Source organism: Rana temporaria, chromosome 4 (genome assembly GCF_905171775.1).
Source record: "Rana temporaria chromosome 4, aRanTem1.1, whole genome shotgun sequence".
Lineage (NCBI taxonomy): Eukaryota > Metazoa > Chordata > Amphibia > Anura > Ranidae > Rana > Rana temporaria.
Window position 1 is genome coordinate 379545444 of NC_053492.1, and position 15967 is coordinate 379561410.

Genomic DNA, 15967 nt, shown 5'->3' on the forward strand with positions numbered 1-15967 from the left:
CATATGCCGAACACTGCATCAAATTGGTCTGCATGGCTGTTGCCCCAGAAGGGAGCCTCTTCTAAAGATGATGCACAAGAAAGCCCACAGTTTGCTGAAGATAAGCAGACTAAGGACGTGGATTACTGGAACCATTTCCTGTGGTCTGATGACCAAGATAAAGATATTTGGTTCAGATGGTGTCAAGCGTGTGTGGCGGCAACCAGGTGAGGAGTACAAACACAAGTGTGTCTTGCCTACAGTCAAGCATGGTGGTGGGAGTGTCATGGTCTGGCTGCATGAGTGCTGCTGACAATGGGGAGCTACAGTTCATTGAGGGAACCATGAATGCCAACATGTACTGTGACATACTGAAGCAGAGCATGATCCCCTCCCTTCGGAGACTGGGCCACAGGGCAGTATTCCAACATGATAACGACCCCAAACACACCCTCAAGATGACCACTGCCTTGCTAAAGAAGCTGAGGGTAAAGGTGATGGACTGGCCAAGTACGCCTTCAGACCTAACCCCTATTGAGCATCTGTGGGGCATCCTCAAATGGACAGTGGAGGAGCACAAGGTCTCTAACATTCACCAGCTCCGTGACGTCATCATGGAGGGGTGGAAGAGCACTCCAGTGGCAATCTGTGTAGATCTGGTGAACTCCATGCCCAAGAGGTTTAAGGCAGTGCTGGAAAATAATGGTGGCCACACAAAATATTGACTCGTTGGGCCCAATTTGGATATTTTTACTTAGGGTGTACTCACTTTTGTTGCCAGCTGTTTAGACATTAATGGCTGTGTCTTGAGTTATTTTGAGGGGACAGCAAATTTGCACTGTTATACAAGCTGTACACTCACTACTTTACATTATCGCAAAGTGTAATCTCTTCAATGAAAAGATATAATAAAATATTTACAAAAATGTGAGGGGTGTACTCAGTTTTGTGAGATACTGTAACCTGTACGGTTATACTTTCTTGTTGGGTTCCAATCTGAAGTCAGAGGGCCAGATTCACAGAAGAGATACGACGGCGTATCTCCTGATACACCATCGTATCTCTGAGAGTATCTATGCGGCTGATTCATAGTATCAGTTACGCATAGATAGCCCTAAGATCCGACAGGTGTAATTGACTTACACTGTCGGATCTTAGGCTGCAATACTTCAGCCGCCGCTGGGTGGATTTCGCGTCGTTTTCCAGCGTCGGGTATGCAAATGAGCTTTTACGGTGATCCACGAAGGTTTTCGCATTCGTTACGTCGTCGCTAGTAATTTTTTCCCGTCGCAAAGTTAAGCATGCTTTTACATGGCTTAACTTTAGACGAGCCATGTTAAAGTATGGCCGTCGTTCTTGCGTCGAATTTCAAATATTTTTTTTGCGTAAGATGTCCGGGAATACGAAAGTACGTTACGCACGTTGGCGTTCAAAAAAATGACGTCACTTCGCGCAAAGCACGGCGGGAATTTCAAAACGGAGCATGCGCAGTACGTCCGGCGCAGGAGCGCGCCTAATTTAAATGGTACACGCCCCATTTGAATTAGGCGGGCTTGCGCCGGACGTCTTTACGATACACCGCCTCAAGTTTACAGGTAAGTGCTTTGTGAATCAGGCACTTACGCTGAAAACTTGCGGCGGTGTAACGTAAAGACGATACGTTACGCCGCCGGAGTTTTCTGTGAATCTGGCCCATGGTTTTTATACACTTCAAAACACTCTCATTTATCCAGGTCACGGTATAGCTAGTAGTAAGTCAAATTCAGCAGGACTTGGTCTGTAAAGTTGAAGACATTTCATATCTTATCTAAGTCACTTCCTCAGTTCATTCTGTTTCAATAATTTTCATTGTAATTTTTAAGAAAATGCAGATTAATTGAACACTGTGCAGAGCAGCAAACAATCCTTGCATGCTCTGAATCATACAAGAACTGGTACAAAACAAATTAGGGGAGGAGAGTATGGTATCATTAGGGGAAGAGCTTGGTAGACTGCTTAGGCCTTTAGTAAGGCCTCAGTGGAACATAACAGAAGTAGACAAGAAAAGTAATCTTTGGGTTATGAACATAGTGCACTACAGAGACATTATTATCCCTGAGAGGTGGTCGTCGGGATTATTGCCCTGTATATCACTATGAAGATGAATGAGGGTAGGAAGATCCTGAGATTGAGACCTTGCTGAAACGTAGTCACAGTGAGTAGGCCCTCAAAAACGATCTAGTAGGTTCTAGGCCAGTGACCATTTTTCTCCAAATATCTTCCCCCTGTCTCCCCTGATGGGGGCTCCAAACCCTCAATTATAGCATTAACCACTTCCATACAGGGCACTTATACACCTTCCTGCCCAGACCAATTTTCAGCTTTCAGCGCTGTTGCACTTTGAATCACAATTGCGCGGTCATGCTACACTGTACCCAAACTAAATTTGTATAATTTTGTTCCCACAAATAGAGCTTTCTTTTGGTTGTATTTGATCAACTCTGGGATATTTATTTTCTGCAAAAAAAAATTAAAAAGACCGAAAATTTTAAAAAACAAATGCTTTTTTTTTGTTTCTGTTACAAAACTTTGTAAATAAGAACGTTTTCTCCTTCACTGATGGGCACTGATGGGGCTGCACTTAAGGGCACTGATAAGGCGGCACTGATGGGCACCGATGAGGTGGCACTGATGAGGTGGAATTGATGGGCACTAATATGCAGCACTGATAGGGCACTGATAGGCGGCACGGATGGGCACTGATAGGCGGCACAGATGGGCACAGATAGGCGGCACATATGGGCACAGATAGGCAGCACGGATGGGCACAGATAGGCGGCATGGATAGGCGACATGGATGGTCACAGATAAGCGACACGGATGGGCATAGATAGGCGGCATTGAAGGGCACTGATAGGTGGCACGGATAGGCACTGATAGGTGGCACGGATGGGCACTGATTGGTGGCATTGATGGGCACTGATAGTTGGCACGGATGGGCATGGATGTACTGTATTATATTGTACTCATGGATGCCAATCAGTGCCAAACAACAATGCCTGCCAATCAGTGATGCCCATTGTGGGCACTGACTGGCATCCATTGTGGGCACTGATTGGCATCCATTGTGGGCACTGATTTGCATCCCTGGTGGGCTAGGGTTGACATACCTGGTGGAGGGCATCCCTGGTGGCATCCCTGGTGGTCTAGTGGCATCCCTGGTGGTCTAGTGTGGGCATCCTCGGGGGGGCTGTGCTGATTATTGATCAGCACAAACCCCCCTGTCAGAGGAGCAGCGATCGGCTCTCCTCTACTCGCATCTGACAGACGCGAGTGAGGAAAAGCCGATAACCGGCTCTTCTTGTTTACATCGTGATTAGCTGTGATTGGACAGGGCTGATCACGTGATAAAGAGTCTCCGTCAGAGACTCTTTACCTAGAACGGTGCTGCGGGGTGTCAGACTGACACCCTGCAACAACGATCGCAGCAATGCGCGTCCCCGGGGGCGCGCAGCGGCTCAATATCCTGAGGACGTCATATGACGTCCACTCAGGATATTGAAACCACTTTGCCGCCGTCATTTTGTTATAGGGCGGGCGGCAAGTGGTTAAATTTGTTCGAGTAGGAAAAAAGGAAAGGAGGAGAAAAAAGAGAGGGGGGGGAAAGAAGATAAAACTCGATTCCTACAGTTCATCCATCCCCATTGAAAATGTCTGCGTATGACGAAACGTGTCTGGGACGGGGTACACTGACGTCACCGTGCTCGATGTGAAGGAGGAAGGGCTTCTATAGCGCCGGCCGGCATTTTTTTGACATGCTTTTTAACGATCTACGTTTGTAAGTACATTTCTTTTTGTTTTTATTAAATTGGTATACGGAATTATGCTATGGTCCGTTTCTTCTTTATACCCATGACCCCGGATTGCATGTACTGTATGTAAGATTATAACATCTTCATCATCGGGAGCAATATTGCTGGGGTTCCTGTAATCCAACGTTCCAGCCTGTGGACGAAGACTACTTTTCCTAATGCTATATAAGCTTGTCTTTCTGGTAAGCGGCTTTCCATGTAGTGGTGGTCTTCTCACGAAAGTCACGTTCACAGTGGTGTTGTTCGTCTTGATTATGGACATTAATGTGATTCAATCCGCACATTTGGGACATTAATCAATTTATTATTTCGAATTTATTCATTTATATTTGAAGTTATATACCGGTAAGTAATTAATTTTTTACATTTACCTAGCTTTCAGTTGCTAGCTAAGATTTGCTGGCACAGTTCTTTTCTGTTTTAGTTCATTCAACCTGACAGAACAAGTCAAGTTGAATGTGACTAAGTTATTACCAGCTATAATAAAGATATCATTAAAAAGATACAGAAATGTTGTATTTATAATGCATTAGCACATACTTACCAGAATATGGTCTGGAACGGCATATTTTGCTATTTTTGTGGCCACTATTGCTTTAAGATCCTCTTTAATATCTTTTTCTGCCTCTTTTACATCATCTTTTAATACAACAAAGGCAAATGCAGCTATGGAACAGATAAGAGAAATCACCAGTTAAATAAAAATGAACAAAACAAATTTCTATAATGAAACTACATAAAATAAGGTAAGCATTAGCATATACAGTTTATAATAATATACAGTTTATACTACCCTATTACAAAGGTTATTCTCAAGCAAGTAACATTTGCTTGTCATTTGTTCCCCATATAGCAAAACAAAAAAATTTAACATGGAAACTAAATAATATTAAAACATTTGTTACCCTAAAAAAAAAAAAAAAAAGGACCCTGTCCCTTTAAAGCATGTTATAAAGCACAGTGCTTGTGCTGTGTAATATGGCCCCCTGTAACACCTGAAATACCTGGCTGATCCTGCCTGGTGCTGCCCACCCCCTGTAAACTGACCATGGTTTATCATGGCTGCTGAGCCCTGACACTATGGTCAGTTTATGTGCCTCCATCATCTGCTGTGTCCTGTTTGCTCTCCCCCCTCCTCTCCCTACCTGTCAGCTAATGACAGTGTCTGCCCTTCCTCCTCCTCATGGGGCTAAAAAAACATTTATATTTTCATACTATCTGCTCTTTCAACTAAACCTGTGTTCCCCAGTGTGTGTGTATTAAAAAAAAATGCTGGTTAAACCAGATTTCAGAGCGTGATCGGCTGGCTCTCTCCTCCTGGCTGACGTCAGTGGAGGTTTTTTCGTCCCCATCCGCTACAGCTGTCAGGCGGAGAGAGGAGAGAGCCGGCCGGTCACGTGAGCGCCAAACTGCGCTCTGAAATCAGGTTAATTAAAAACATCACCTGACTGAGTTCCTTAAGGACCCTCGAGTGCAAGCCATCTGGTCCCGGAGACTTATTTATGTTAAGTTTTTCAAGCCTATTTCTAATTCTGTCCTCTGTTAGCCATGAGGGTGCTTCCTGTGACTTTCTATGAAAATTAACATTACCGTCTACCATTACTGTATATCCTGGTTTCTTTTGTGGAGACCGAATATATTCAAAACCTTTGCCATCTCTCTGTATTTGTAACCAGACTTCCTTCATCACGAATCACATCCTTTATGTTCTGGCCTCCCTTTTCTTACTATTTATATACTTAAATAATTTTTGGGGGATTTTTTTACTCTCCTCCGCTATGTGCCTTTCGTGTTCTATCTTAGCCCCCCTGATTGCACCCTTACATTTTTTATTGCATTCTTTGTAAAATTGGAATGCTGACAATGACCAATCAGCCTTGTATTTTTTGAAGGCCCTTTCTTTTGCTTTTATATGCATTTTTACATTGAAGTTGAGCCACCCAGGATTTTTTTTAAGCTCTTTTAAATTAATTTCCCATTGAAATGCACTGGCCAATACTTTTATTTAGTATGCTCTTAAAGCACTCCAATTTTTCCTCTGTGTTCTTTATTCTTAGGATGTTATCCCATTTAATATCATCTAGCAGTTTAGGGAAGCTGGCTCTTTTGAAATTCATTGTCCTTGTATTACCCTTGTGCTTCCAATTTCTGTGATTTATACTGAAACTAATTGACCTGTGGTCGCTGTTTCCCAAATTGCTCCGTATTTCCACATTCGCGATTAGGTCTATATTGTTTGTAATCAGTAGGTCTAGTACCGTATTGTTTCTTGTTGGTGCATTCACCATCTGACCCATGAAATTGTCCTGAAAGACATTTAAGAAATGGCGAGCCTTTGACGAATGCGTGGTTCCTTCCGCCCAGACTATATCTGTATAATTAAAATCTCCCATTATAATGACACTTCCCATCCTTGCAGCCATTCCAAACTGTGATAGGGGGTCTGCCCAGTATTACTTTCCCCTTAGTTTCCCTTAGTTTCCTCCCTTTGAAGCTCTACCCATAAGGATTTCACCTCCTCCCTAGCTCCATTAGTGATATCATCCCTCACCAGTGGCGGCCCGTCCATAGGGGGCGCCCGGGCGCCGCCCCCCCCCCAAGTCAGCAATAAAAAAAAATTTATAAAAAAAAATGGTTATTTAAACCTATCCCTTTAAGAATTTTTTTTTAAAAAAGGTCCTTATGTGCAATGTGTCCCGGCGCCGGGCACAGTGGAGGACGGGTAGCGCCACGTCTGTGCAATCACGAGATTGCAGACGTGGCGCTACATTGGCAGCGAAAAAATGCCATTGTGCCGCTGCCCATCGCGCCACAGCTTCCGGTGCGATGGACTGTATTGCGGCAGCCGGGTGCACATAGTACAGAGCCTAGTTCAGTTCCCCACTAGGCGGTGCTTTCTGTGCTAGTGCCGACGTCACTCGAAGTACAGGAAGTGATGTCCGCTCAGTGCAAAGCATCGCCTGAGCGGGTAAAGAAGCAGGTAAAGAAGCTAAGCAACAAGTAGTTATGTAATTATGTAGACTGACTAAGACAGCAGCGTCCGTCATCCCCCCACAGCTGAATATCATATTTTTGTTTAAATATTCGGCACAAATAGCGAACAATCCCCACAACCCCCGCTTATTAACTTTTTATTTTACTTAAATGTTCTGCCTAAATAGCGACTCGACCCCCAACCCCACCCCTACCCAACCCCCCCCCCCCCCGCCCGCTCCGGCTAATTAACTTTTTTTTTCTTTACATTTTCGGCGCAAATATCGTCCGCGACTCACCCCCCCCGCGCTTATCAACCTTTTATTTTCTTTATATTTTCTGAGAAAATAGCGTCCGTGACTCCCAGCTGAACACCACCCGTACCTCCCAACCCCCCCGCTTATGAACTATTACTTTTTATTTAAATGTTCTGCAAAAAAAGCTGCAACCACCACCACCCCCCCCCATGCTTATTAACTATTTTTTTTATTTAAATATTCGTAGAAAATATCGGCTGCAACCTCCACCAACTGACACCCACCTCCCCCCAATTAATTTTTTATTTTTTTAAATGTTCAGCAAAAATAGCGGCCATAACAACCAACCCCCGCCCGGTTATTACGATTTTTTTTTATTTATCTGTTCGGCAAAAATAGCGGCCGCAAGGCCACCCCCACTCCGCTTATTAATCTTGTGCAGTATGTCCGCAGTATCATCTGGTAATCTTGTGCAGTATGTCCGCAGTCTCTGGTAATCTCGTGCAGTATGTCCGCAGTCTCTGGTAATCTTGTGCAGTATGTCCTCAGTCTCTGGTAATCAAATGCAGTATGTCCGCAGTATCTGGTAATCAAATGCAGTATGTCCGCAGTATCTGGTAATGTCATGCAGTATGTCCGCAGTCTCTGGTAATCTCATGCAGTATGTCCGCAGTCTCTGGTAATCTCGTGTAGTATGTCCGCAGTCTCTGGTAATCTCATGCCCATTTAGAGTCCTTCATTACTAACAGTGCCATTTTTTAGTTTGCGCGATCTGTAAGGCTGCGCTATATACCATGATTTGTGATGCTGGGGCTATATACTCTGTGCTGTGATACTGGAGCTATATACTCTGTGCTGTGATGCTGGGGCTATATACGCTGTGCTGTGATGCTGAGCTGTATACGCCTGACACTATGAGTGGAAGCAAGTGGAATACAGGGGACGGAGTGGGTGGATTCTATAAGGGGTGTGGCTTATGATAAGTGGGAGGGACCAAATGTGGAGGGGCGGGGTCTTGCGCCCCCATCCTAAAACTTCACCAGCCGCCACTGCGTTAACTTGCACATCATTCTTAATATACACACATACCCCTCCCCCTTTTTTACCCTCCGTATCTCTGCAATATAGGGAATACCTCTAAATGGTTGCCAGACAATCATGAGAGCTATTCAACCAAGTGTCTGAAATTCCCCCAAAAATCTAAATCCTCCTTGTACATCAGCAGCTCCAGTTCTCCCATCTTGTTAGCTAGACTTCTGGCATAAGTGTGCAAGCCTTGTAATTTGTCCGGTCGCATACTATCTCCACATACCTTGCTGTCACTAACTGAATCTGACTGATAATGAAACAAAGTTAAAGTTTATATTAATCAAATGTCTGCTGCTATTCTGTAACTTGCACTGCAACCTGGAATACTTTCCATTCCACTTTCTTATCTATTTGCATAGCCCATGTAAAGGCTATGTAGGGTAGCTCCACAGTCTTTCTGGGAAATATCACACGTACTTATCTTCTCTGTTATCTTATCAATTTTCTTTCTAATGTGAGTTAAATTAAAACAGTATTTTTTTTTTATTATATTCAGAAAAAAAGGGTCTCTTTATGGCAAAATTGTCATATGTGGCACAATAGAAATGGTCTATAAGGCAGCGATCTGAAAACCTAATAACTTCAGCAGGTTTGGAAAGAGAGATTCTGTTACGCAGATGGAGTTTAATGATGCCAATCGGTTTTATAGAGCTACCAACCATAACAATTAACCTATGCCCAGACTATGCAAATTAAAGTATTTAAATATTTTTTAACAAGCAATAAAGACACAATAAACAGTTATTCACCTCTGTTGCTAATGGCATTCTGGAGAAATAAATTTTCAAATTTCATAATAGAAACACTGTAACCCTACTTTAGAGTCCTTGAAAATGAATTACTTCCTTTTAGAAGCAACTAAAGAGGTCAGCGATGGCTTGTTTTTTTTATAGCTTTTTTACTGCTTGTTAAAGTGGTTGTAAACCCTTAGGTCTCGTACACGAGAGGTTAAACAGAGGACAACGGTCTGATGGACCGTTTTCATCGGTCAAAACCGATCGTGTGTGGGCCCCATAGGTTATTAAACCATCGGTTAAAAAAAAGCCAACTTGCTTTAAATTTAACCGATGGATTCCTAACCGATAGGACAAAACCGATCGTTAGTAAGCACAACCATCGGTTAAAAATCCACGCATGCTCAGAATCAAGTCGACGCATGCTTGGAAGCATTGAACTTCGTTTTTTTCAGCCTGTCGTTGTGTTTTACGTCACCGTGTTCTGAAACGATCGTTTTTAATATCATGGTGGCGGCGGAGAAAAGGAATGAGGGTCGCTGCGGGGGCTTCGATTTCTCAGGTAAGTAAAACATAATGAGCTAGTATGCTATGCATACTAGCTCATTATGTCTTTCTCTTGAAGGTTTATTTTTAGGGAAAAGTTTCAGAGGGTTTACTTCCTCTTTAACCACTTGCCGACCGGCCACCGCCGTTATACGTCGACAAGTTGGCTCGGCTGGGCGAGAGCACGTAATATGACGTTCTCTCTCCCAGCCGCCACTAGGGTCGCTCGCCCCCGACTCCCGTGCGTGTGCCCGGAGGGCGCGATCGCCGCCGGGCACACGCGATCGCTCGGTACAGAGTGGGGACCGGGAGCTGTGTGTGTAAACACACAGCTCCCGGTCCTGTCAGCAGGGGAAATGCTGATCTTCGGTTCATACAATGTATGAACCGAGGATCAGTGTTTCCCCTAGTGAGGCCACCCCCCCCCCCCCCACAGTAAGAACACACCCAGGCATACTTAACCCCTTCCCCGCCCCCTAGTGTTAACCCCATTCACTGCCAGTGGCATTTTTATAGTAATCCAATGCATTTTTATAGCACTGATCGCTATAAAAATGCCAATGGTCCCAAAAATTTGTCAAAAGTGTCCGAAGTGTCCGCCATAATGTCGCAGTACCGAAAAAAAAAATCGCTGATCGCCGCCATTACTAGTAAAAAAAATATAATAAAAATGACATAAAAATACCCCCTATTTTGTAAACGCTATAACTTTTGCGCAAACCAATCAATAAACGCTTATTGCGATTTTTTTTACGAAAAATATGTAGAAGAAAACGTATCGGCCTAAACTGAGGAAAAAAAAAGTTTTTTTATATATTTTTGGGGGATATTTATTATAGCAAAATGTAAAAAATATTCATTTTTTTCAAAATTGTCGCTCTATTTTTGTTTATAGCGCAAAAACTAAAAACCGCAGAGGTGATCAAATACCACCAAAAGAAAGCTCTATTTGTGGGAAAAAAAGGACGCCAATTTTGTTTGGGAGCCACGTCGCACGACCGCGCAATTGTCTGTTAAAGCGACGCAGTCCCGAATCGCAAAAAGTACTCTGGTCTTTGGGCAGCAATATGGTCCGGGGGGTAAGTGGTTAAAGTGGTTATAATGTTTTTTACCTTAATGCATTCCTTGCATCAAAGAAAAAAAATGTTTAGACATTCTGCTTACCTGAGCCCTTATTTGAATCAGCACTGTGCACGTCTGCAACTCCTCTTTCCCTTCACTTCCTGGTCGCACAGGCTTTACTGAGACAGCGGGAAACATTGGCTCCCACTGCTGTCAATCAAAGAGCCAATGACAAGGAAGCCGGGGGGGGGGGGGTAGTGGATCTGAGTCTCGTTGTCTGTGTCAATAGGCGCAGACAGCGAGACTTGGGAGCAAGCCTGCACGAGTGAACCCCATAGAAATTTGCCAGAGGGGAGAAGCCAGGAGCTCCAGCCGGGGACCCGAGACAAGCAGGTAAGTGTAAACCTGTTTGTTATTTTTTTTTTTAAATGTTCGCTAAGTTTTAAAGTTCTTACTAGCTCCTGGTTGCTGAGGCATAAAATTCCTGGTGCTTTAAGGCATCCAGAAAGCCGCATTTCCTGCATATTGATACGAATGCAAATTAATGGCTGTATGCAGCCATGCCCAGGTAAAGGCTGATGGCTTCTGCTTCGTCAACTACCCGTGCATGCATGTACATGCATTGCAGTGCATTGCATGGTGCAGAAGTTATCTGCATTTACTTGGGCACGACCCAGTACAGCCATTCACTTGCATTCACTGTTGTATGTGGCATGTGCTGTGGATTTTAGGCCTCAGCACACAGGAGCTAGTAAGCATCCATGTTGATGATGCCTAACGTTATCTTGATTTTTCTGATTTGTATGTTTGTCCCAGGCAAGTGACTTAAAAAGTATTGATGTACAACAGCATTACAACCATGCAACTAGCGTTTTCACCGAAATATGTTGGTTAGCATAATCAGCCTCCATATTCCTTGTAAGACTTTTTTACTTTTAAAGCGGTGGTTCCCCCTTAAAAACAACTTTTTTTTATTCCACTGCCCCCCCACATTCCATCACGATTAAGGCTCTTATTATTTTTTTCCTGCTGTACATACCTTAGTACAGCATATTCACCGGTGCATCCGGGTTGCGAGTCCCGCGGGAGTGGGCGTTCCTCACATGCTGTTGATTGACGTTTTGCCCAAAAACGAGCTCCCCCCTGTCGCGTAAGCCGCGTCACGGTTGGCTAAAGGAGCCGAACGGCGAGTCGGCGCTATACTGCGCATGCGCATCGCCGTTCGGCTCCTTTCGCCAATCGTGGCGCGGCTTACGCGACGGTGGGAGAGCTCGTTTTTGGGCAAAACGTCAATCAACAGCATGTGAGGAACGCCCACTCCCGCGGGACTCGCAACCCGGATGCACGGGTGAATATGCTGTACTAAGGTATGTACAGCAGGAAAAAAATAATAAGAGCCTTAATCGTGATGGAATGTGGGGGGGGCAGTGGAATAAAAAAAAGTTGTTTTTAAGGGGGAACCACCGCTTTAAATTGGTGACATACAAGACCACAACGTGTGGGAATCATGATGGCTGTCGGCACTGCTTACATCCTTATATAGCATAGCTATATGGTTTTCCTACAGCGAAGATCAGTATAATAGAGGTCAAATAAAAAATGTAGATGCATGGCATTAAACTGGCATATAAGAATGAATCTTAGTTCAAAAATGTGTTTTTGTTTTTTAATTGCACAATCCCTTTAAAATATTACAAGGGTGATTCAGCTCATAATTTTAAAGTGTTGTCGATATGTTTAGAAGATTGAAAGCAATTCTCACTTTTATTAGATCTCTTCCAGATTACTTTTTAATCACATAATTAAAAAGGTGACTGTGGGGCTATGATTGCCAAGTTCAACAGACGTTCTGTGAATTTAGATTACAACATGGCTGACATCCAAGAGTCAGATTCAGATGGCCTAACTGAAAAAAGTAATGAAACTGTTGCTGGAAGATGGTCAATATGATAACAGTTTTATTAACACTCTTTCAACAGACTTTAGCACAGTCTTACTTGTTTGAATGACTAAAGCATTGAAGACTTTGTACTTAAAATGGGAGCTCATAAAGTGGTTTAATATTTTTCAATAAAATAATTTGTCTGGTACAGTGCCTTGAAAAAGTATTCATACCCCTTGAAAATTTCCACATTTTGTCATGTTTCAACCAAAAACGTAAATGTATTTTATTGGGATATTATGTGAATATGTGGCACATAATTGTGATATGGAATGAAACCGATAAATTATTTTCAGTTTTTTTTACAAATAAATATCTGAAAAGTGTGTCGTGCATTTGTATTCGGCCCCCTTTACTCTGATAACCCTAACTAAAATCTAGTGTAACCAATTGTCTTCAGAAGTCACCTAATTTGCAAATAGAGTCCACCTGTGTGCAATTTAATCTCATTATAAATGCAGCTGTTCTGTGAAGGCCTCAGAGGTTTGTTAGAGAACCTTAGTGAACAAACTGCATCATGAAGACCAAGGAACACACCAGACATGTCAAGGATAACGTTGTGGAGAAGTTTATAAACTTTATAAAAAAATATCCCAAGCTTTAAACATCTCACGGATCACTGTTCAATCCATCACCTAAAAATGGAAAGAGTATAGCACAACTGCAAACCTACCAAGACATGGCTGTCCTAAACTGACAGGCCGGGCAAGGAGAGCATTAATCAGAGAAGCCTATGGTAACTCTGGAGGAGCTGCAAAAATCCACAGCTCAGGTAGGAGAATCTGTCCACAGGACAACTATTAGTCATGCACTCCAAAAATCTGCCCTTTATGGAAGAGTGGCAAGAAGAAAGCCATTGTTGAAAGCAATTCATGAGAAGTCCTGTTTGCAGTTTAGGAGAAGCCATGTGAGGGACACAGCAAACATGTGGAAGAAGGTGCTCTGGTCAGATGAGACCAACATTAAAACTTCTGGCCTAAAAGCAAAACGTTATGTGCGATGAAAAACTAACACTGCACATCACCCTGAACACACCATCCCCACTGTGAAACATGGTGGTTGCAGCATCATGTTGTTGGGATGCTTTTCTTCAGCAGGAACAGGGAAGCTGGTCAGAGTTAATGGGAGGAAGATGGAAGGAGCCAAATACAGAAGAAAACCCGTTAGAGTCTGCAAAAGACTTGTGACTGGGGCGGAGGTTCACCTTTCATCAGGACAACGACCCTAAACATAAATCCAAAACTACAATTGGACAGTTTAGTTCAAAGCATATTCATGTGTTAGAATGGCCCAATCAAAGTCAAGACCTAAATTACATTGAGAATCCATCAATTTCATTCCATCATGAATGCTGCTGCCAGGCTCATCCACTTTACAAACCGCTCAGCGTCTGCTATACCCCTCTGCCAATCCCTCCATTGGATGCCACTCAACCAACAAATTAAATGAAAGATACTAACAATAACTTACAAAGCCATCCACAACCTGGCCCCCAGATACATCACTAACTTAGTCTCAAAATACCAACCTAATCATCCTCTTCACTTCTCCAAAGACCTCCTGCTCTCTAACTCCATTGTAACCTCATTCTATGCTCACCTCCAGGACTTCTTCAGAGCCTCTCCCATCCTCTGGAATGCTCTACCCCAATCTGTCCGACTTTTCCTACTTTTGTCCACTTTCAGACAATCCCTGAAAACTCATCTCTTCAGAGAAGCCTATCTGTCCCTCACCTAACAACTGTACATTTATTTTCTCCATTAGCACATCCCCCACAGTTATTACCTCTTGTATCTCTTGACCTTCCCTCTTATGCCGCGTACACACGATCAGTCCATCGGTTAACCGATGAAGCTGACTGATGATCCGTCGCGCCTACACACCATCGGGTTAAAAAAACGATCGTGTCAGAACGCGGTGACGTAAAACACAACGACGTGCTGAAAAAAACGAAGTTCAATGCTTCCAAGCATGCGCCGACTTGATTCTGATAATGCATGGATTTTTAACCGATGGTCGTGCCTACTAACGATAGGTTTTGTCCTAATTTTAAAACAAGTTGGCTTTTTTTAAACCGATGGTTAACTAACCGATGGCGCCCGCACACACGATCGGTTTTGACCGATAAAAACGGTCCATCAGACCATTCTCATCGGTTTAACCGATCGTGTGTCTGCGGCATTAGATTGTAAGCTCTAAGGAGCAGGGCCCTCTGATTCCTGCTGTATTAAAGTATATTGTATTTGTAATGTCTACCCTCAAGTTGTAAAGAGCTGCGTAAACCGTTGGCGCTATATAAATACTGTATAATAATAATAATAATAATAATAAAAAGACAATCTGTGGCAAGACTTGAAAATTGCTGTTCACAGATGCTCTCCATCCAATCTGACAGAGCTTGAGCTATTTTGCAAAGAGGAATGGGCAAAATCTTCACTCTCTAGAAGTGCAAAGCTGGTAGAGACATAAACAAAAAGACTTACAGCTGTAATTTCAGCAAAATGTGGGTTTACAAAGTATTGACTCAGGGGGCTGAATACAAATGCAAGCCATATTTTTCACATATTTATTTGTAAAACATTTTGAAACCTATTTATCATTTTCCTACCACTTCACAATTATGTGCCACTTTGTATTGATCTATCACATAAAATCCCAATAAAATACATTTACGTTTTTGGTTGTAACATGACAAAATGTGGGACATTTCAAGGGGTATGTGTAACGGAATGGCCTGTGATACCCAGAGACTTTTGAAGGATGCGGTGGTAGCTTCAATAATGACTCTTGGGTCTAGGGTCATCCGATGTCCCTTAGGAGCATAGGATGACTGAGAACTGATATCTCGGATTACATGAGATGGGACATTAATGATAATTCATGTATTGCAGGAGATCTTGAAAAATTACAAGTGGTTTATTCTGACCTCAACAGGTCAATAGAGTGTGATTAATTCAATGTGTAACATAGACTGTTGAGATGCTAATTAAGTCCACCTGGTTGTAGTGATGAAAGCTGTGATTGCATTCTATTGTCCATTGTGCTATTTTAGTCTGCTCCTAAGATCTTTCATTGTGTATGCTAATGACACTGTTTTGTGTGAAAAGACTATTGATAATAGATGTGGAATGTGACTTGTCAGCTGTAGTAATTAACTCCTCTAGATGCGGTGCCATCTAGATGCGGTTTGATGTTTTGGGTGGAGAGTTTCATTGTCCCTGTGTTTACTGTAGCATGCTTGTAACTGTATATAACAAGGCTGAGTTACCATTAAAGCATTCATTCGTTTGAAACAGAGAGAACAGAGCTTGTGTCTCTTCTTTCTGGGGGGAATTCTTATGGATCGTGTCTGCTGGATTGTTGGAGTGTCGGATAAGCTGTCTTGGGTTGGTGGAATGGAATATCGTAACGGTGTTAACCCCTGATCGTTACAGTATGAATACTTTTTCAATGCACTGTATATTATTAAATTCAGCAGATCCTTTAAAAAGACAATTTGTGCCTTTAAAGTGGTAGTAAATCCAAATGAAGAAA

At 42.9% G+C, this 15967-nt stretch overlaps 1 protein-coding gene across 2 annotated transcripts in view; it reads right to left on the bottom strand.

Moving 5' to 3' along the window:
* The window catches only part of ACSS1 (acyl-CoA synthetase short chain family member 1), a 218870-nt gene that overhangs the window by 12394 nt on the left and 190509 nt on the right, over positions 1-15967 (bottom strand). For both annotated transcript variants that reach the window (XM_040351016.1, XM_040351015.1), the window contains exon 13: positions 4375-4496. In XM_040351016.1, the coding sequence (XP_040206950.1) occupies positions 4375-4496 (122 nt within the window). The remainder of the gene's footprint in view (positions 1-4374; positions 4497-15967) is intronic.